This window comes from Archocentrus centrarchus, chromosome 9 (assembly GCF_007364275.1).
Source record: "Archocentrus centrarchus isolate MPI-CPG fArcCen1 chromosome 9, fArcCen1, whole genome shotgun sequence".
NCBI lineage: Eukaryota > Metazoa > Chordata > Actinopteri > Cichliformes > Cichlidae > Archocentrus > Archocentrus centrarchus.
This window is the reverse complement of record NC_044354.1, coordinates 10,517,705-10,540,413: the sequence shown is the minus strand read 5'-3', so window position 1 is coordinate 10,540,413 and position 22,709 is coordinate 10,517,705. Positions and strand designations below refer to the sequence as shown.

At 37.8% G+C, this 22,709-nt stretch overlaps 1 protein-coding gene across 1 annotated transcript in view; it reads left to right on the top strand.

Annotated features, from left to right (window-relative positions):
* The window catches only part of grid2 (glutamate receptor, ionotropic, delta 2), a 540,691-nt gene that overhangs the window by 410,449 nt on the left and 107,533 nt on the right, over window positions 1–22,709 (top strand). The window contains exons 9-11 of the mRNA XM_030736912.1: window positions 9,789–9,890; window positions 15,920–16,117; window positions 21,871–22,183. Coding sequence (XP_030592772.1) covers window positions 9,789–9,890; window positions 15,920–16,117; window positions 21,871–22,183 — 613 coding nt within the window. The remainder of the gene's footprint in view (window positions 1–9,788; window positions 9,891–15,919; window positions 16,118–21,870; window positions 22,184–22,709) is intronic.

The following is a 22,709-nucleotide window of genomic DNA, read 5'->3' as shown; positions in this document are numbered from 1 at the left end:
ACTTTCAATTTTTTCTTACTGCTCTCTTTATTTCCTCTTTCATTCAGCATCAGTGATTAAGAAATCAAAAGTTTAAAAAAAATAATTGTTAAAATAAGCCATATGATTATAAGCATTTTGAAGCTTCAGCCGGGTGTTGATTTCAGTAAGGTTAATATTTCATGTTACTAATTAAACACTCTTTTAAGCACTTATTAAATAATAACAATAATAACTGGGCTTCTGGTCCCACAAAAAGATGCACAGATGTCTAGATCTGAACTGGCAAGATATTCCTTAATACAATGTATTAGATGTTAAAAGCAAGAAATCTGGATGTAAAATCTGTGCTTACTGTGAATCACACCCTGCCCCCATCACCACCACCAGGGAGGTAGGAGTCCCATTATCAGAGATAGTGATTATAATGAGCCATACTTTTCTTTATTTCATAATTTCATCACAGGAACATTTTTGAATAAATCTTTCCAAATAAAACAAGTCAGTGAAAAGGTCAGGATAAACAATAGATAATACCGTTGGTGCAATTGAGTGCATAAGAATAGAATAGAATAGAATAGAATAGATCTATGCTTGGAACTAGTTTCAAGGCACAGAGGATGAGCATGCACACTATAAAGTGGAGAGTAGACAGCTGGTGGTGCAGAGCTTTGATACTAGTACAAGTGGACTGCTTGCTGCAACAAGCTGGCCCTTCTCTGTCTATCACTGAACTGATAGAAAGAACGAAGAGGGTAGAGAACCTTGGACTTTTAGCTCCTTCCTTAAAACATGTCAACCAGCAAGCATAAATGTGGCAGAGAAAGGGGAGAGGGGAGAGGACAGAAGGACAGCTTGGTGTACAAGCTGTTCAGGGACTGACACACATGTTGCTCATCAGCAAGGGAGAAAAGGAGGTTGGGGTGGTGGTAAAAGGGAGTCACTGGGGGAGAGAGAGGGAGACAGGAGCAGTGAAAGTGCTCTTCAGTTTGTCAGTGTGTGTGTGTGTGCCTGGCTACTGTCTCTTTATACTGTAGCAATGGCAAACATATGAGTGTTTGGTGGAGTCAAACAAGGGAATGTTAGAGCACAACAGATACTGAAAGCAGCACACTAGTGTTGGGAAGGTGAAATGCAGTTAGCACAGACAAAAAGAGAGTCACTTAAGATGATGGAGGAAAGCCCTATAGTATTTCTGCTGGTGAAGATTAAGCAGATAAACCACTAATAGCTAAGAGTAGTCTACACCAAGAGTCCATTATTGCACTGCATTAGAAAGTCCAAAATCAAATCTCTCTCTACACTGGTGGAGCTCATCATATAGGGTGGGAGGAAGTGCAGCAGCAGTTAATACAGCAATTGCCCTGGTCTAATTTCATGGGGAGTTGCTCTTATGTCTACCAGCGGTAATAAGTAAGCAGGTACGGTGTAGAGCAGAATTTTGACAACATTTATTCATACATCTCTGTTTTACTTTTACAACTTCCTACGCATATTGATTTTGTTGCAGTTGCTAGTGTCTGTCAGCACTGTGTACACTTTTCACACCTCCATGGCTTCAAAATGTCACCTGCTATCGATTGCATTTTGAATTGCTACGAGTCATGTATGTAACAATCAGATCAAAAAGCCACAGTTTGTTGCACAGTGTGCTTTGATGTGTTTGCCACAGGGACAGAAAATGAGAGATACAGGAAATCTCAAAGCACCCCTTAGTGATTGTAAGATGCTATTTAGGCTAGAGGATACCTGCATGCTTTTTGATTGTGTATCCACATATATGGAGTTTGTGTTCACTTTGATCCGTGTTGTGAAAAAAGGGTTTGTTGTAACAGTAAATGACTCGTGGCTCCAACACAGCACTGGTCGATGGTCCAATTACCTTTAAATGTGTGTGGTTACACATCCTTTAAGTGCCCGGGGTCTGTCTGAGTCTATGCAAGTGTGGTGGGTGGAGGTAGGAAGGAGACTAATGTATATATTTTTTTTTTTCAGTGTTACAATAATGTCAGCTGTTTTCAGATCACCATGAAAAACAATGCTGAAATACTGACACTTTAATGCAGATGTGTTTACTTGTACTGTGGAAAAGTCTTAAGTCTTTAAAGATTTTTCTAAGGACATTGGCTGCTTTTTCATAAATTTTTAGGCCAGTCCTTGTACCTGTACCTTTAATTTTTTTCATTTCATTTTATTTTTTAAGCCACTTAACACTGACCTGTGAATCATTCAAGCATAAAAAGGCACCAGTGTTGTGTCTATACACAACAGAAAACCTATCAAAGAACCAATTTATGGGGTATTTTTATCACCCTGCTGGGTGCATGGCAGGTGGTGCGGACACCGAAGTTTGTGAACCCAATAACTTGAGAAAGAGGCGATGTAGGATTTTGAAATTGATACCAGAGTTACATCTACTAAAAATCTCAGGCAATTTGAAATATTGGTAACCTTGACTTCAAAGTCAGGGTCAGAGGTCAAGTTTTCTGAAAATCTTGTAAATGCAATAACTCAATAGAGATGTCACCTAGGATTTTCAAATTGATACCATAGCTGTATCTACTAAAAAATCTCAGATGAGTTTAAATGAGTTCTGTCAATCTTGCTGCAGTTTGTAGTCAAAATGATCATGAGGACAGACTCAAATGGTGTATAGATTTAAATGTTTAATTTTTTTAAATTATTTGTTACCAATTGCAAATAAGAAGAGTTGATGGGTTTAAATAGACATTTGACAAATGACAATACTAGGAAGAATACACTGTGATTAAGAGAGGATTCATATATTAAGCCTTAATAAATTATGTTCACTTTTTTTTTTTACATTGATAAGCATTTGTGGCTGCTGCCAAATGTAAAATCTGGTCTTTTAAGTGATTGTGAAGGTTACTTAGTTTTGCCAATAAAAAAAATTGTGACTGGGGAGACTGAGACTCACCCGGCAGGGTCACTGGAAGCCAAACCTTTTGTAGGCCTAGTAAAATATGAGGTTGGAAGAACATATTTTTATGCCCCTACATGCACTAAAATACATGCCAGTTACAATCAACAGTATAGTTAAAATCCTGAACATTGGGTGAATGATATGAAAGAAACAGTAACACAAAAAACACTTCTTGGTCATTTAAAGTCCAAAAAGCACTGTGGTGTCAGTTCTTGCACATAGACTGATCATACATATACACATATACATTGCCTCCCATATGCCAAGAACCTTCATTATTTTTCAACCTGAAAGCATTTCTGCAGTATTATTTTGTGTGTGAAGGAGACCATGCTGCATGAGATAAATTATCACATAGCTACTATAATATAATATAATTTGTCTTTGATTTTATGACCACCCAGCAACAATAGCATCAAAAAGATGCCTTCTGGGATCGATAAAATGGGTCTAAGTATTTGCTGGGTGTGTATGTAATAGCTCATTTGATTAATCACTCTAGTAACTCAGCTTTCAATGTTATTTCCATTGCATATAACATATAAAAGTTAATATTTTATCAAGTTGAGAAGAATATTAGTCAGAAATCCATAAAGGAATGTCCTTAAGGAATTTCCAACTATAGTTCTTTCCGTAATAATGCCAATAACAGAATGTGACGTTATTCTCACTGGTTTTATATTAATGATGATTTTAGCATTTCTTATTCCTGGTTCTTTCTTAGCCATTTGCTTTTGAATTGAGATGGTGAATAAAGTCACCAAGGCTCATATGCACTCTATTAAGATCTATCGAGACCTGGTAATTATGTGTTCTAGAACTTGTACTTCCAGGGGATTTGTGCTCCCTAAAGATTTTACTGCCAGGAGGCTGAGGGGCAGCACTGATGGCCGCTAGTATTTTAAATTGTGTCTTTAGTCACTTTGGTACTTGCAGCCTCCTGCAAAAGTACACCATTTGCTTATATTTCTTTAGTTGAATCTATGAAAAATGCCAACGATAACACAGCTTGACCAGCATAAAATAGTATTTTTGCACCAACAAGATGATTCCCAAAGTGCTATTAGTTGAAAACTTGGCATATCTCTGCATGCTGTGTAATGTGTCCTTACAGATTTTTAAGAAACTAGACAAGTGGAGGACAAAAGAAGAAGTAACAGGCCTAAAAAAAACAGTATCTAAAAGTCATGACCTTAAGAAATAGGGAAAAAAAAATCCATCAAACACCTGACTCAAGAGTTTCATCTGGCTGTCAGTAGATCCAGTTGACTGAAGCCTCATTAGAAATAGTCTCATTGGATGGTTGGCTGTCAAGAAGCCATTATTAAGAAAGGGAAACAGTTAGAAAAGGCTGGGGTATGCTAGATAGCACAAGAACTGGTTTTATGGAGTGATGAATCCAAATTAGAAAATTTTGGTTCATATCATCAGTATGTATGGAAGAGGTTAGGAGAGAGGTACAACAGTGACTGTCTACAGCCATCTGGAAAACACGGTGAAGTCTCTATGATAGTTTGGGTGTTGGGGATCTTGTCAAAATTGATGGAATTATGAACGCAGAAAAGTATCTTCAGATTTGGCTCCACCATGCAATTCTAACTGGAAAGCATCTAATTGGCAACAGGTTAAATTTTCAGCATGACAATGAGCCCAAACACACTGCCAATGCTGTAAAAACATACCTGGATAGAAAAACACACAATGTAATGCTCTTAGCCATAGACTGGCCTCCCCAGAGCCCAGACCTCAACATAAATGAAGCAGTGTGGGATCATCTTAACAGAGAATGGAACAAAAGGCAGCCAACATCTTAGGAAAGGCTTTGAATGCCCTTCACAAAACCTAAGGTGATTCCTCAAATGTTGCTGAGATACCAATAGATGAGATGTAGAGATAAGAAACAGTGAGATAGCAGGCTTTGTCAAAAGAACTGAACAGAGAAACTGAAAAGAGAAATAAATGATGAAAAAAGAGACACGTAAAGAAGGGAAATTGAAACAGTCAGAAAGACTCTCAGTCTTCTTTATTGAAAAATCTTACGTACACAATGTGTGCAAATATTACACAAATTAACAAATCAATTAGTCTATCCTCCAACACACACACAGACGCGCGCACACACACACATAAAAGAAAGAAAGAAAGAAAGAGAAAATGAATGGCATTGTGGGACGCTAATGGCCGTGTTTACATGCTGTCTACTTTCTAATGATTTAAACATGCAAAGACACAAACACTCACAAATGCACATTTACGTCATACTGTCAGGGTGAAAGCCATTATCTGGAGCTATGAAGATAAGCAGAGGTTGGTGGTCACTCTGCTAGTCATCCTTCCATAGTAACTCATCACTTGTACACCCGTACAACAAGGCAGCCTCTATACTCCTTTTAGGTGGAAGTTAAACAGTAAGAGTGGTTCTTCCATTTCATTTACACTTATGTTCCTGTCTCTTATTTCATATTTGCCATCCATTTATCGATGACATAAAGTAAGTGAAGATAGTAATATAAAAACAATGTTGAAATGCACATTTCACATACAGTAAGGCTATTTTTGCATGTCATAATTTAAAGAAGTAATTTTAAATAGATGTAAAATAGATGACAATGAAAAAAGTGGAAATGTGCTCGCACTCGGCTTTAAGTTCTGTGTTCTCACAAATAGATGCGCAGCTGATCTGGGAAGATGTGTTTCAGTAGAATGAAGAAGACATTTACAGAATACAATTTGGAATAAAAAAATAAATAAATCACTTCCCTGACCTCCAGAAAGTGGGCTTAAAAAGAGTGATTCTAGTTGCTGGCAATGACTCATTTAAGTATTGAATCATGCCATTCAAAATGCGCTATGTGCATCTATTGTGGTGGCTCTGTATAAAAGTGCCTTTAATGTGTGTGTCCGTGTGGGTGTGTGTTTTGTCTGTGAGTGTAAATGAGTGACTGCTTAAAGTCACATGCATTTGCCAAACAGCCCGACCCTGATTAATAACCTCTGTTATCACTCTTTTGCATTTGCTGATTGATTAGTTTCACCTAATCTTATAAATGTATGACTAATATGTGCAGTTCTAACCTCAAACACGGTTTCTATGGGATCCAGCACCTCATCAGCAGCTAAAGCAGTTGACGGAGAACTAGTGCAACAGCACTAGAGACCAACATAGTTATAGAAGTAGTCTTTTAGGAACTCTTGTTTTATTATTGCAGTCCCAAGAAATCAATATTAAGTGCCTTGCTTAAGGGTAAGATGACTACAGAAGGCAATTCCTGTCTCAGAGAGGCAGTACAGGAAACACTAATGAAGCAAAACTGTGTTGTTTTGATTTTGTAACTCTTTCACTATCACAAAATCTTATCTCAGTACAATCCCTGATTTTTGATTACGAGGGTTGGGGCTCACTACTGCACAGGTCAACAGCGCTGTGCGAGGCAGGATTACAGTGTGCCAGGTGAGCTTGTGCAGGTTCACTTTACATCTGAGTGTTCATTGTTTTTCCCCAAGGGCTTGTGTGTGTGTGTGTGTGTGTGTGTGTGTGTGTGTGTGTGTGTGTGTGTGTGTGTGTGTGTGTGTGTGTGTGTGTGTGTGTGTGTGTGTGTGTGTGTGCTCAACATTATTTACAACGTTTCATTCAGATGAGTTGTACTTAATCTTTTTGCTGTATTTTTAGCTAACATTGTCTTTGGAGCAATTTGATTTAAATCTGTTGTTGTCCGGATTTGTTTTCCGACAGATGTGGTCAGGTATGCACGTAAAGAGAAGAACAGACTTTGCTTTGGGCTCGCTTGTTGGCACTTAATGGCAGCCGCCGTGCTGCAACTTGTCATCATCTTTGTTCAACACCTATCAACATCTTGTTTGTCTTCTATGTGCGTCACGTACCTTTATGTCTCTATTTTTGCCTCCTTATGCATTTGGTTTGCGTTTTATTTGTGAGTCCTTTCTGTGTTGTTCATGTTACCACAATTGCCTTTTCCATGCTTTGTTTGTAAGTTTACTTCTGTTGGCACACTCACAAACAGTAGAGACGTACAGCACAGAGAGTAGACACATTCACACACTTTGATCAAGGACTGTATTGACACTGAGTTTGCAGAAAGAAGAATGCAGTAGTAATTTTTCTGTGTTACCAAATAAAGGTTAGCAGGTAATATTAAGAGAAACAGAGGTTTACAAAGACCTCTGTATTGTTGCCTGTTATGAAACAGAGGGACGAGTTACATTTAGCTCCACATCTCCCTCTCCAGGCTGAGACATGGATAGCATGTAATTTAATTTACCTGGTTTTGTCTATGTGATTTAGATAAATGCAGAAAAATGAGCACTGTATTGTAGAATTTGACTATTGGAGCAGCACCAGTGTTGTAAGGTTACAATACTACATAGCAATAAGGCAGTTATACGTCTTGCACACCCTCACCTATCCTGCTCACAGTAAAGGTGGATGAGGCTATTATGTGAATTATCTAAGGTCACTGGACTTTCTGTTCTTATAGGAATGATAAAGGTTGTAATATTTCCAGCTGTAATGCTCCCAACACAAGGTGCAACAAAGAGGGCAGCGAGAAAGGCTGCAAATAAAAATAATAAAGGCTCTGTTTAAAGGGCAGCACCTTGAACACAGCATGCCTTTATATAAAGGGCCTGCGTGTCTATTCTGGCATTGGCAGTTATGGGTGACGTCAGCGCAGTTTAGCAGGAATGCGAAAAGTCGTTGAAACGGGCACTTCAGTGATGTTGGCAAAATGCCAGTCAAGTACACCGACACATGTTTGAGATGTCTAGTAAAAGAATCGAACTCAAAAGACCTGCGGATGTGCAATATTAATGCCTTTAAATGTGTAAAGTGATGAAACGCCCAGTGACTTTTTCACAGCTCCTCATTGATCAACAGTACTGTCTGTCATAGTTCAGTCATGAGGGAAGGACGGTAAAACTGAGGAGGTGGTGGAAACTGAGTTCAAGTCGACAGGTAAAATAAATTTCAAAATAAAGCCCAACACTTAGAGGACGACACAACACAAGGGACAACACAAACTCGTAATTATAATACAGCAGAGAGTTCTAATTACAAATGTGATATTAACTCACACACTTGCACCATGTCTACAAATATCATTTCACGAGGAGTGATTTAAGCTAACAGTTTAAATCTTTGAGTCTGTAAAAATACTTCAAACAGGATATGGAATATTAACTGAATGGCAGGGCATGAAAAAATACTTGACTTTAGTGAAGCTTTACCATAAGTACTGGTCCCAAAATTGATCAGAATTGGCAGAAAACTGTATATTCAACACTAACCTCTGGCTTTAGAAAAATAGATTAGCCCATATTTCCCTCTGCACTGTGCCCTCTGCTTCTCTGGTATGCTTGTGTTTTCTTTTAAACACAAATCATCCTATGCAGTTTTGTGTGTATCACAGTAAAACAGTTTTTTCCCCTCTTTTTTTTTATATCTTCTGCCTCTGTCTCCACAGGGAAAACAGGCTAGTTTGATCTTTGAAGCTAAAAACAATATTTTATTGAAAACATCAGGCAGATTAAGTAATTTAGTCCAGGGGAAGAGAAAAGACTGGATGTTTATGATGCAATTTGATAGAAGTCTGGGTCAGAAGGAAATAGATGAAATCTTGTTTACTGCGAGTTAAAGTAGGTCTCATTGTTAGTATATTATTTTCTGTTTGTATAATTTTAATGGTAAAAGCTGAAGAGGATTTACAGAGGAATGCAAAATGTTTCGGCAGAACAGTACTACAAGGAAAGCACTGAAAGAAGAGCATTTAATTTTTATACTGGATACTGGGACTGATGCTTTCAAATTGTGATTTTATTTATTACTTTATTTATAATTATGTGTCCTAGGCAATTCAGAATGTAAGTGAGATCAGATGTCAGTTAATTTCAATTTTGTAATGATGTGAGATCTTGTGCTCATGCAATAATATACGCCTTGTGTGTGTCCTTTTTCACATAATGCATCACGCACTTGGGGGCTCTGAACAAGTAAATTGCTGATTGCAGACCAAATTTGAGTTTTGGCTATTAGTGGAGATATAGAATGGGAACCTTCAAACATCAAACATAAATGTTAGATGATCCAACTGTGGAGCAAAATTGTGAATATGCCTGAATGGTGGCTCACAAGAAATATTTTTAATTGGGACATTCTGCGTGGACACCCATGGATTAGTAAGTTGAAATACTTATTTTGCATAATTGACTCTTTTTAATTTTCAAAAATAGATTAGAGTGCAATATTCATGATGCGCAGCAATAACTGTTTCCAGTGTACAAAATAAGAACATATTTCATAATTTAAAAAAAAAATACAGTTTGGAATCTTGTGTGAAGCTGAATTTATCAAATTGTCAAGTACCTTTGTGAACTGGTAAAATCAGGCATATTCGCAGAAACAGCCAAATTAACTGACTGGTCTCCATCTTTGTGATTTAGGTGAGACTAAAGTCTATTTTCTTGAGTTATTGCTCATTACGTGATTATTTAAGGGCTACACTATTTTGTGAATTGTGCTTTTCTTTGGGGTGAATCATTTCAAGAAACTAAAGCTGTGTTTAGAAAAAAGCAAACTTTTGTGTAGCTAATATAGTTTTTTAGTTTTTTTTTTTATGTGAGAAGTTTGTTCTTTCTTATGTGTGAAGTGTATCACCACTACAGTCCTTTTGGATTTCAGTGACATGCTTACATGCACTGTTTGGGTAAATCCAGGCATGTGGTTGAAGTATTATTAACTTTTTGTTCTTTTGTCAAGTTACATGTTCTTCTGCCCAACCTTGTGTTTAAAATTTCTGCGTCTCTAACTGTTTGGCGTGTCTTTGTGTGTTTCTGTTTGTGCACATTACAGTTAGCCACATGGGACCCGGTTCATGGATTGAATGGCACTCTGACAGACAGGAAATTGGAAAACAACATGAGGGGAGTTGTGCTACGAGTTGTGACTGTTCTGGTGAGTTTAACTGACCAGTTTGTTCATCTGTATGCATGTCTTTTTTTAAAAAATGATTATCCAGAAATTTCCACTTGTCCAAAGACAAAGCAGACCTGTTGCAGTTTTTCATATATGAAACTTTTGCTTTTGTTCACCCTGAAAAATCAGGAGGGACTGAGGTGGCTTGTGCATTAACATGAGACTTTAAACTTTTGATCTTTCATGAATCTGTGCTTTTGTCTATTTTCATGCCAATCATCCCACTTTATATTTATGGGGATGGATCAAGGGACAGCTTAAAAGCTTATGTGAGAGAATGAAAAAAAAAAAAAACAGATTATCAGACAAAGTGTAAAGAGTAAAGATAGGAGTCAGAGGAGGCAAAGAATACCTAGCAAGGTGAGCTCACTAATGGACCAAGCTATCATAATTTTATTATCTTTCATTTTGACATTTGACAACTATGTGATGGAGTCTTGATGATGGTGGGACTCCAGCTTTCCACCTCTATCTGCCTCGCCTGCAGCATCGATTTGAGAATATCCCATGAGTGCTTTAAAGATTTACTGCTATAAATTCTTCATATCCCCCTTTGAAGTGAGAAACAGAGAAAAAAAAAGAGAGATAATGCTAGACATCTTTGTGGCTATCCCTTTTTACTGATCTTTTTATATATTTTTTCAGTCTTTGATTTTCATCATCCTTAAAGGGAAAAAGGATATGGCTTGTGGTTTTGAATACTGTCCCTCTTCTCATCTCTGGAAAAGGGAGGCTCTAGTAATGGGGAAAGGTGTATTGTTTGTGCACTTTTAAGGTCGTGTTCTGTTGCTCTTCCTCTCTTTCCGTTCTGTAGCTCTGATTGTATAAAAATGTGTGTTTTACTCAAAATGACTGATCCCCCTTGTTGGCCTGAAGACAGAAAAAGCCTAGAAATGGTGTGAAATGTCCACATAGCTTCCCAGATCTTTCCATGTGTAAATGGTTGGGGGTTATTGTGCACAAGTATGCAGGCATGATGAGAAGACTTTTTCAGGAACATTTGGAACAGATTGTTCTGTCATTCCCTTAATGTTTCCTTCTCCGGTAAACATTTTTCCTGTCACTTGCATTGATTGTACATAGTATGTACAACCAAGCACAGTAATCAAACATGACCAGAGTTGATAATGTAATATAAGTTATCCATGCTAATCTGTCATCCAAAGTGTTGACTAGTTGATTAGTTAATTGGTGATGACCTCATACCACGATGAGAGCCAATGACGCTAAGTAAATGCTTTTGATTAACTAAGGCTGTATTGTTTACCAAGTCATGGTAATTTTTTATGCTGCACTATGAAGCAAGTTCAACATAAGCAGGGTATCTGGATTCACTTACCCAATATCAGAAGTCGGTCACACAAAACTGGTTATCAATTCGTTACATTAACCCAGGATTTCCCCTGCACGTTCACATGGAAGGGGTGGAGCTATCAATACTAAATAGGAACATATGAAGGTGTTGAACACACAATACAGACTGAAGGCAACAAAACTGCTGCAGACAAAGCAGTGGTCTGAATGTGTGTGGGAAGAAAAGCAATGCACAGTAATTTAGTATTAAATGTACTGTATGAATGTGCTTTAAAAATTTTGGTCAATAAGACTGGCCTAGAGCTACTATATTAATAAAGTGTAGCATATTTGAAGGTAAGAAGGAAAGCTGGCAAAAATGCCAGCTGCTTTAGTTAACAGACTAGTCATTATCACCGCTTTGCCATTCAGACACATTACCATCAAGTATTTCATTAAATTCATGTGTTTTAACTTTATTCTTTCAAGCTGCAGCCTCAGTGATGTTTAACAGTCTGAGAGCAAGTAAAGAATAACTGTTAAAAACAGAATTCAATTGTACACTAGACTACATACTAATTTGATATACAGCCCACCAGTACAAATAGGTACTCTGTTTAAGGATTATATATTAATCCTTAACCTATTGAACAATAAAGTATTTGTAAAATAGTTTGCAGCCATCAGGAAAAATAAAATCTGTAGAACTGATTGGATTTCATACCTGTTGCTCTCTAATCTGGGACGCAACCTGCTTTGGAGCAGTTTAGTTTGGCAACATATGTTACCATCGCAATATACCCTGGTAAGAAGGGATTCACTTAAGTAGTAGTGGAAACCCAGGGTTTTCAGTTACCCTGAAGTTACCTGGATAAGACAAAATCCTGCTTCATAATATGGGCCTCAGGATTCAGGGGTTGAAAACTTTTGGTCACAAAAGTGACAGAATCAGCCAAAACTGACATTTTGCAGCTAAAACTGTAGTTTTAGGGCTTTTAGCAGTTAAATAAAATTGGATTTCTTTATAGTGATGTAAGACTGTACAGTCAGATGGCCTACAAATGTCTAATCACTGACTTATATATTGTATGTTTCTAAATTAATTTGCCTCATCTCAGCAGCACGTCTTTCTTCTTTTCATAATATGTAATGGTCTTTTCTTTTCTTTCATTTTTTTTTTTTGAGGGTGCACTCGCATTTCTCTGATTTGAGTAACAAGCTGTGGATTTAACTACAGTTGCCCAAATATGCAGCCAAAGGCAAAACGTGTCCCTTTTTAACTTGAGTTCATATTTTTAGAGATAATGAAGAGAGCTCACAATGTTCTCCCCAAATAAAAAGTAAAGTTTTACTTTGAAGGAAGATAAGACACACAGTAACCACAAGTTTAATTAATGCCAAATTTGTTTTACAAGATGATGAATCATGTTGATCAGTGATAGTTGATAAATCAGCAATCAAATTAAATGATGCTTACAGTTGTATTTGATGGTCGTGCCTTTACTTTCATTCCACAGTCTTTCTAACAGTAGAATGTATTTTAAAGGAACAATCTGTGGGATTCAGTCTAATGATAAGGTTGGAGATTGCAACCAATTGGTTACCCCTCCCTTTCTAAGTGTATAGAAGAGCCTTCAGTGAATGTAAGCTAAAAATGTCAATGTCTGCTGATAGAGCCTGTGTTTAATTTGTCTATTCTTGGAGACTAAACATAGTGGACTATGGAGACTGACAGTGCTCTATGGCTACAAGTGATTGTACATACACTATTGAAAACATAATTCTATGAATATGTTCGAAAACATATGAAAATTTTAGACTTCACTGGTTTTTCAAAAGAAAAAAGATCTGCCCACTATCCTATAAATATGAAGTTTAAAAATTTTCTTTTGAGTCTCAATTTGAATTATTTGTCCATTGTTCTAAAGTCCATCTTGTCTATCTTTACCAAACCGAAACTGAAGGAGAAATAATTTTCACATAATATAAAATCTGCAGAAACTATCTGGGCTTTTCGAAATACATTTTACTTTTATGGTAGAAATACATTTCTGAGTGTTTCGGAAATGCTCCCAGTGGTGCAAATCGCCACATGACTCTGTCAGTACCAGCAGTCCCTCAGAGGGAACTTAAAATGATATTACTTAGGCTTTGTTGAAGATTGCAGGTCCTCCAGTATTTTTTCCAGAAATAAAAGAAAAGCATTGAGATAGAAAGCACTTCCAGTCAGAGGAATTAATCTCGAGGAAAGGTAGGAGAAATGATGTAAGCAGGACATGGGAACAATAACAGAAGGACAAAACAGAGATGGAAGATGAAAATTATTCAAATTCAAGGGGTACAAGATTATATACTGCAAGGGTGACAAGTGGGAGTTGATGCTGATTGAAGTATGAAGATTAGGTGTTGTAGACATATATTCAGGGAAAGCTAGAATCTAGAGACATTGCACTGTGGAAAGATACCAAATGTTGTATATGCCAGCTGGTGAGTGGCAGGAGAAAGGAAGGGGCTGGATAAGGGGAAAAAAACAGGGGGAAAAAAGACAATAGAGGCATACTAAATCCTACAGGATCATTTTGTTACAAGATTTCAGTCTGTAAACCATTTACTGACTATTGATTGAGGCCAACAGTTTAAAGTCAGACTCAACAGTGCAATGTTAAACATTCATATAGTTACATGACTTCTCTTTCTCAAAAGTCAAAACTCTATAAATCTAGACTTTTTAGATTGTTTGATATTTTTCTGCAACTGAAAAAAATACCAATTTAATGTCAGCTAGTGTAGTGAAATTAGGTAAGTTATGTAAATACAACCTCAGATGAACAACATGTGACATATTACACTGTCATTATTTGTTAAACAAAAACTAAACCAAAATGCAAAAGCAACATGTGAAAACTAAGTATACTCCATAATTCAATAGCTTGTAGAACCACCTTTAGTAGCAATGACTTGAAGTAATCATTTTCTCTCACATCACTGTGGAGGAATTTCGACCCACTTTTTCTTTATAACATTGCTTCAGGTCATTGTTGGTTTACAGGCCTTTACGTACAGCAGCATTTGGGTTGTGGTCTGGACTTTGATTGGGCCACTGCAGCACCTTGATTCTTTCTCTCATGGCCTCACATTTGGGTCTAGAATACTTTGGTATACAGAAGAGTCCATGGTCAGCTCAATGTCTGCAGATCCTGTGGCTACAAAGCAAGCCCAAATCATCATCCCTCCACCATTGTGCTTGACAGTTGGCACGAGGTGTTTTTGCTGGTATGCTGTGTTTGGCTTTCACCAAACATGGTGCTGTGCATTATGCTGAAACATCTCCACTTTCTCATTTGTCCAAAGGACATTGTTGCAGAGGTTTTGTAGTTTATTTAGATGAAATTTCCCACACTTAAACTGTGCTGCCATGGCAGCCCTTATGTGGAAGTATTAAACCATCAGGAAACAAATCACTGTGTTATCACTGCCCTGGAGGACAATGCCAGCCAGTTTTTCCCCTCTATGTTTGTTTGTTTGTTTATAAAGGTTTACAGAACCCTAAAATAGGAAAACAATCTGTGTCAGCTGAGGGGAAAATCAGTATGTATGAGTTTATGTGTTAGTGGGTGTTCCTATCTGGATTGATGGATGCTTGTGGTGAGAGAGGTTTGGTATGCATGTCCACTTACTGTCTAATAGTTTATTGAACTGCAGCTGCTAGCAAGGATTTGAAAATGCCAAGTTAATGTGTAGCATAGCCCGTGTGTATATGTTTCTGTCTGAATGTGTGTGCTTAATGTGCAACCAATATCCAGTCAATAACACACAGTCTTGTAAAATAAGACATGTTAGTCTGCAGTGGTTTACTCATCAGTTGGGATTTATTAAAGAAATGTATGACAAACAGCTGGAAAGAAATACATAATACAGCAAGTGAAAATAAGCCTCATGCTGCTTTTTGTTTTTGTATATGTGAAGTTTCTTATAGACTCTCCTTTTAAAAAAAATACCCTGTTTTCCCTTGGGCTTTGTTCACTTAATTTCCTAAAATGACAACACTGTTGGGTGTCATTTAACCTCAACAGAGAGCCAAGTGCCAGAGTGAAATCAATATACAAAAGGCTAAGGTTTCCCAAAGGTATTTAAGAATGAACCGCTAAAAACAAAACTGCTGAAATTTATGGTGTAATTATTGATTTTCAGCATTTGAATTCACTTTAACATGTTAGACAGGGTATTATTTCAGTAAATTAATAAATTGATTCCCTAAATGAATACAAGTATGCTGAGTAGAGAACTTCAAATAATGGGGGTTGTCTTGATTTTCTCTTGTTGCAATCAACAGACAGTCAAAAGGTGCTTAGCGTATAAGTAGCATTAAATGGTTAAAAGATGGCTGCTTGCTGCATCTCTTTTGGTCAACATGCCTTCATAGGTTGATTTAAGCCAAAACAACATATAGGATTCTTTTTAACATTGTGCCAGTGAAAAGCAATTTTATAATGTAAAGTCTACCTGTTATCTGTAATGTCTAATTTTACCTTTTAGGCATTTTACCTTTTTAAATTTAGGCACTTTCAGATATGCTTCCAACCATCAGAATGAACTTTTGTGCTGCTGAAATTGCTGTTAAAGTAATGGGTGATTTATGTAATGCTTGAATGAATGGTGCAGTGACCAGCTGCTTGACTGACTTACTGACACACTGACTGCTCATTGCCTTCTAGGAGGAGCCATTTGTAATGGTGTCAGAGAACGTTCTTGGGAAACCAAAGAAGTACCAGGGCTTTTCCATTGATGTCCTGGATGCTCTGTCCAACTACCTGGGCTTTAAGTATGAGATCTATGTTGCTCCAGACCACAAATATGGCAGCTTGCAACCTGATGGTCAGTGGAATGGACTGATGGGTGAATTGGTCTTCAAGGTGAGAAGATAACTTGCATACACAACTACAGATAAGCAAACAAATACACAGAGTATGCATAAAATGAAATGCTAGAGGAATCACATTCCATATGTTTGCTGTTGCTGCACAATTTGCAGGAGTATATCTTTCCTGTTTATGCACACACGCACACTATATCATTGGAGAAGGAGGAGAAGCATGCATGCAGACACATGTGATAGGTATCATTTGCTAAACAGAACTATAGTCTCCCTAAGGTTTAGTTCACACTCTGATGAGTTCCATCATCATCCACTTGGAAACCACTGGATTTATGTCTTTAAACTTCTTTAATTTGGAGCAAGATATTCAGACACTCATTCATAAAGAATTGTAGTATGTAGTCAGAAGTGGAATCGGGAGGGGCAGATCTGAAAGATTATGTGATTTTGCATACTAGAGCAACACAACAACTTTATAATAATTTGACTAGCTTCAAGTATTTTCAAGTGTTTGATGCATAACTGCTGGCAGACACTTGAACTGTGTGGAAACATAGTGGGAAGTGGAAAAGTGGAGAAGATATAGTGACACGATAAATGTGGGTTCAACAAAGATGGAGAGGCTGCTAGATTGAGCGTAGTAAATTGGCATTGTTGAAAAATAACCAGTTTGACCATGACGTAGCCCTATTGGCAGTTGACACACAGTACCAATCAAAGGTTTTGACTGGTACTGTAGTTCAAAATATACAAATTTTATTATTGTTCAACATAATTTTATATATAAAAGTTGCCCTTGTTTTGTATGTCAAAGCTGTTTTGTTTTTTGTCCATTCCAGCGTACACCATTCAGGCATAACATGACCACTGACAGATGAAGTGAATAACACAGATTATCTTTTCATCATGGCACCTGTTTACAAGTGGATATATATTAGGGAGCAAGTGAACATTTTGTCCTCAAAGTTGATGTGTTAGAAGCAGGAAAAATGGGCAAGCACAAGGATTTGAGCCACTTTGATAAGGGTCCAATTGTGATGGCTCGATGACTGAGTCAGAGCATCTCCAAAGCTGCAGCTTTTGTTGGGTGTTCCCAGACTGCAGTGATCAGTATCTATCAAAAGTAGTCAACGGAAGGAACATTGGTGAACCAGCGACAGGGTCATGGGTGGCCAAGGCTCACTGATGCACATGGGGAGTGAAGGCAGGCCTGTGTGATCTAATCCAACAGACGAGCTACGTGGATGGCTGGGTGTTTGTGTGTCACTTACCTAAGGAACACCTGGCACCAGGATGCACTATGGGAAGAAGGCAAGCTGACAGAGGCAGTGTGATGCTTTGGGCAGTGTTCTGCTGGGGAAACCTTGGGTCCTGCCATCCAAGTGGATGTTACTTTGACACGTACCACCTGCCTAAGTATTGTTGCAGACCATGTGCACCCTTTCATGGAAACGGTATTCCCTGATGGCTGTGGCCTCTTCTACCAGGATAATATGCCCTGCCACAAAGCAAAAATGGTTCAGGAATAGTTTGAGGAGCACAACAAGAAGTTTGAGGTGTTGTCTTGGCCTCCAAATTGCCCAGATCTCAGTCCAATTGAGCATCCATGGGATGTGCTGGACAAACAAGGCTGATCAATGGAAGCACCACCTCGCAACATACAAGGCTTAAAGGATCTGTTGCTAACATTGTGGTGGCAGATGCCACAGTACACTTTCAGGAGTCAAATGGAGTCAATTTATCGACAGGTCAGGGCTGTTTTGGCAGCAAAAGCGGGACCAACACAATATTAAGCAGGTGGTCATAATGTTATGCCTGATCAGTGTGTTTTAGACAGTTACAAATGGAGACCTGGCAGCTTCTCTTCCACTGACAAATAGTTGTGAATGTTTGAGATTCACAACTATTTGTCATATCATACATGATCTCACCACGTTTTACTTAATAAATACAGTAGCTCATTCATACCAAGTTGAGCTTTTAAACACAGTCTAGAGGAGTCACAACATTTTCTATATTTATTATCACTATAACATGATGAAATTAATAATCAGAAATAAATTCAATTTGAAGGACTCCTAGCACATGCAAGGCTGCTGTTGCTGCACTCACTGTTGATTTTAAAAACTACACTAACACAAGGAAACATTCCTTGAAGCTTGTCAAAATAAGTCATGATTTGACAGGCATTTTCTCTTCCTTTTCTGGGGCTTTGATTCTTTAAAACATTCAGCCAGTAATAAACCTTGAGCTTACCTTATTTTCTTGTCATTCTTTTGTGACTAAAATAATTTATGTTTTGTTATAACTGGATGCAACAAAGCCAGTGCAATAGTAATTTTTTTTTCTTATTAAATACCAGATCTGAGTAAAGGTATGATTAAAGAAATATTTTAGGTTCAGACTTGTCAGCATTTAAAGCGAGTTCACCCATTTTATTCATTCACGACTACAGTCACAGTTAAATGGGTTTTTACAGCTGTTTTTATAACCCCCCTTTCACGAGATCAAAAGTCATTTGAAAATTGACTGTTAAGCAGTTTTATGGCTAGGTTAGGCCTGTTTCTTCATTATTCCATGATAATTGAGCTGATAAAAGATCTGGTGTTCCAAGTGCTCTACTTGCATTTGGTAGCTGTGTACTGGAACTCACAACATGAGGTCCAAAGAGATGTTGATTCAAGTCAAGGAGGCCATCATTAGACCAAAAAAGCAAAATACACCTATCAGAGTGAGGAAAACTTCAGGAGTGGCCAAATCAACAATATGGTACATTCTTAGATGCAAGGAATACACTCAGTAATACCAAAAGGCTTGGAAGACCATTGAAGACAACTGAAGTGGATCATTGCAGAATTTTTTCTTTGGTCTTGACAAACCCTTTCACACCTTCTATCTATTACAAGAATACTCATGAGGAGATAGACATACCATTGTCAAACATTACAAGCAAGAGATGCGCGCATGAATGGAAATACAGATTGTTTACAAGAAAGGTGCAAACCGCTGCTTGCGCCCAAGAACGGGAATCAGCTCAGACTTTGTCAGAAAACATTTAAAAGAGCCTGCACAGTACTCAAAAAAAAAAAAAATTTGGATGCATCAACCAAGATGAGCTTGAACCACAATGATCGAAAGAGAAAAGTATGGAGAAGGAAAGAAACAGCTCATGATCTGAAGCATAACACCATTATCTGTGGTAAATGGTGAAGGCAGTGGGGTTTTTTTGTTTGTTTTGGGGGGTTTTTTGGTGAAGGCAATGTTATGGCATGGGTGCTTTTGTTGATGTGACTGGTGATAGAAGTAGCAGGATGAATTCTGAAGTGTACAGGGCTATACACTCTGCTCAGATTCAGCCAAATATTGCAAAACTCATCAGACAGCACTTTGCAGTCCAAATAGATAATAGACCCAAAGCACACTACAAAAACAGTCCAAGACTTTCTCAAGGCAAAGAAATGGGATATTCTTCAGTGGCCAAGTCACCTGATTTCAATCCAATAGAGCATGCTTTTCAGTTATTAAATACTGAATGCAGAGAGACCCACAAATAAGCAGCAGCTGAAATGCAGCTGCAGTGAAGGCCTGGCAGACTATCTTAAGGGAGGAAATGCAGGATTGTTTATGGGTTTTAGACCTCAGGCTAGAATGCATGTATTAGACTCAAGAATTTTCATCCAAGTATTAAACACAATCCTTATGTTTAAAATTATGTTACTTTGTCTGATTACTTGGACTATGTGTAAAAATGGCTGCACTTCCTAAACAGTTGATGCAATACTTTTGAATTAAAGCTAAAAGTCTGCACTTCACACTTCAATCACATATTGATTGTTTGATTTAAAAACCATTAAGGTGATGTACATTATAGAGGTAAAACTACAAAATCTCTGTTATTGTCTATGCTAAATATGTGTCTTGCTGACCGTACCCTCTCCAATCAGTGGTACAGTGTTTTTCTGCCATGATCATCTTTTAAATGTAGTTCATTATGTATGCTGCCATGACACAAAATACCCTTTTTAGTGGCAAACTTTATCAAGAACTTTGTTCAGCAATTCTCAACCCTCAGATATTTTAAAACAGCTAATACTAAACTGATCTTTAATGAGCCTTTTTATACATATATGAGTGTGTTTGTGCAAGTTTATATTCATATCTGAATCTGTACAATACCCTGTGATGTCCTTATGGAATCATATTAACCTAATGCACATTTTGTTCACGCTAGGTCTAGGATATATTTTTTTTTTGTTTTCTTTTGTTTTCCTCAGAAATTTACCATTTCTTCACTTCATCATTTTCCTTTGGCTGTGTGTCAGGCTTGAGTGATTTGTAAGACTTGGCTCTCCTTTCCTTGACCTTGAATACTTGTATTTTGTATTCAACATTTCTCTGCCCCTCTCCCCTAATGGCTCACAAAATTACTGAGAAATGCTTCAAGCTCAATGCATAATGTGTACACAGATGAGCACAAGTTGCAAATAAACTGAACATGCAAATAATGCTGTTTTCCCCATCAGTCAGCAACAAGGTTTATCTCTCCAAAACCCAATTATGCTAGATAATTATTACCCAGAGTGCTCCCTGTAAGTTTTCATGTTGACTGACCGCATGTGTCAACATGGCAATTCATCTCTTCTCACAGACACACACACACACACACACACACACACACACACACACACACACACACACACACACACACACACACACACACACACACACACACACACACACACACTTGTATGCGTATCACTGTTGTCTCAACCAACAGTTATCCTCCAAGATTTCTTAAATTTTCATCTTATGCAGTTTAAGTGACCATTTCTGCACATTTAAGCATTTTGTTTTGTTACTCAGCTATGAAATTTGGGGGGGGGGGGGATTAAGTTTGTTTTTGCGTGTGTTTGTGGATATGGATGTGGCCTGTATCTATATAAGTGCATAATCCATGTGCGTACGGTACCTGTAGGGCTTAGCATTCGCCTACAAATTCACCTAACTTGCTAGAGTCAATTGTTTATAGCAACAAAGAAAACCTCATTATTGAACAAGTTCAGAATATGTGCCCTCTCTCGCAGTAGTATAGATTTCAAACACCAGCATGCGCTCACAGCAGCATTTTAAATCCTTATTACAGTATAAGCAGATGTCTGCAGCTGCTAGTCAAGCACTGGGGACTGAAAACGTTTTAATTATCCATCATTGTTTCTGTATTAAAGCTAAGCTCAGCCTATTTTCTTTGGCAGACACCCAATGAAAGCTGTTTTTTTTTTCAACTTAAAATCTTTGCACATATTTAAAGCAGTCATTTGTGGTCTCTTAACAAGTGACGTAAGTGATGAGAAAGTGCTCGAGAAGGCATACCAACAGAAAAACAGATTAATGGATTAATTCATAAATTATTCAAATGCCACTCATTACAATATAAGTGTGAGTTCAGCCAGGGTTTGTATGGGCTACTACTTGCTTACACCTACCAGAGCATGTATCTAAATTTAGCAGAGTGGTACAAGAGAGTTCAAACTGAAATTTTTAAAAGTACAGTGCTGTAATTGTAACTACTAGTTACCATTACTATTACATTTGCCATTATATTTCCAGATAATGGTGAAATTTCTTTGTCTATAGTATTCAAAGTCTTTATTTTAGGTGATCAGAAGGAGTACTGTAAGGCTTAACCTATCCCCTGCTACAAAAATCCACATTTCTCAGATCAGTTCCTCACTTTCACATTTTCACAGTTTTAATGCTTCAAACTTCTCTCTTCTTCTCGGCCTCTTGCAGCGAGCTGATGTGGGACTTTCTGCCTTGACCATCACGCCTGAGCGAGAGAGCGTTGTGGACTTCACCACACGCTACATGGATTATTCTGTGGGCGTTCTGCTGCGTAAGGCTGAGCGCACTGTGGACATGTTTGCCTGCCTGGCACCCTTCGACCTGTCACTGTGGGCGTGCATTGCAGGCACCGTGCTCCTCGTTGGCATCCTGGTGTACTTGCTCAACTGGCTCAACCCACCACGGCTACCCATGGGATCTGTGTCTTCAACAACACTGTATAATTCCATGTGGTTCGTGTATGGCTCGTTTGTACAACAAGGTAAGAAAATGGGATAGAGGGGGTGAAACACAAGCTCAGTTTGTGGAGTAGTAGCAGTATAATCATAGTTAATTTTATTTATTTATTAGTCATAAGTCATTAGTCATAGTTTTGTGTTCAGTTGTTGCTTAAGTTATGTTTATGCACCAAGACTGATTAGATCTGAGTAGGTCACGGTTTGAGTTCATTAGACCTTTTCACAATGTTTGAAAGTTCAAGTTTCCTTTTTATTTGTTTGGGCAGGGTCACAAACCCTGTCCTCAAGAATACATTCCCAAAAATCTAACTCTCTCATAATAAATCTGCAGCCTTTAAAACAAATATTTTTATTTTATTTTTTTACACTGCTCTGGGCAATATGGACTTTCACATGCTCCATTTGCAGGGTCTATCTCAAAGGTAAAACATAGCGAAATAATGGTAGGGATGGGAAGCATAGAAGAAAAATGAGATTGTGAAAGTAATCGAGTTTAAAAATAAAATAAAATAGCTCCTCTGAGTGCCATAGGTGTGATCTGCCTTTTTG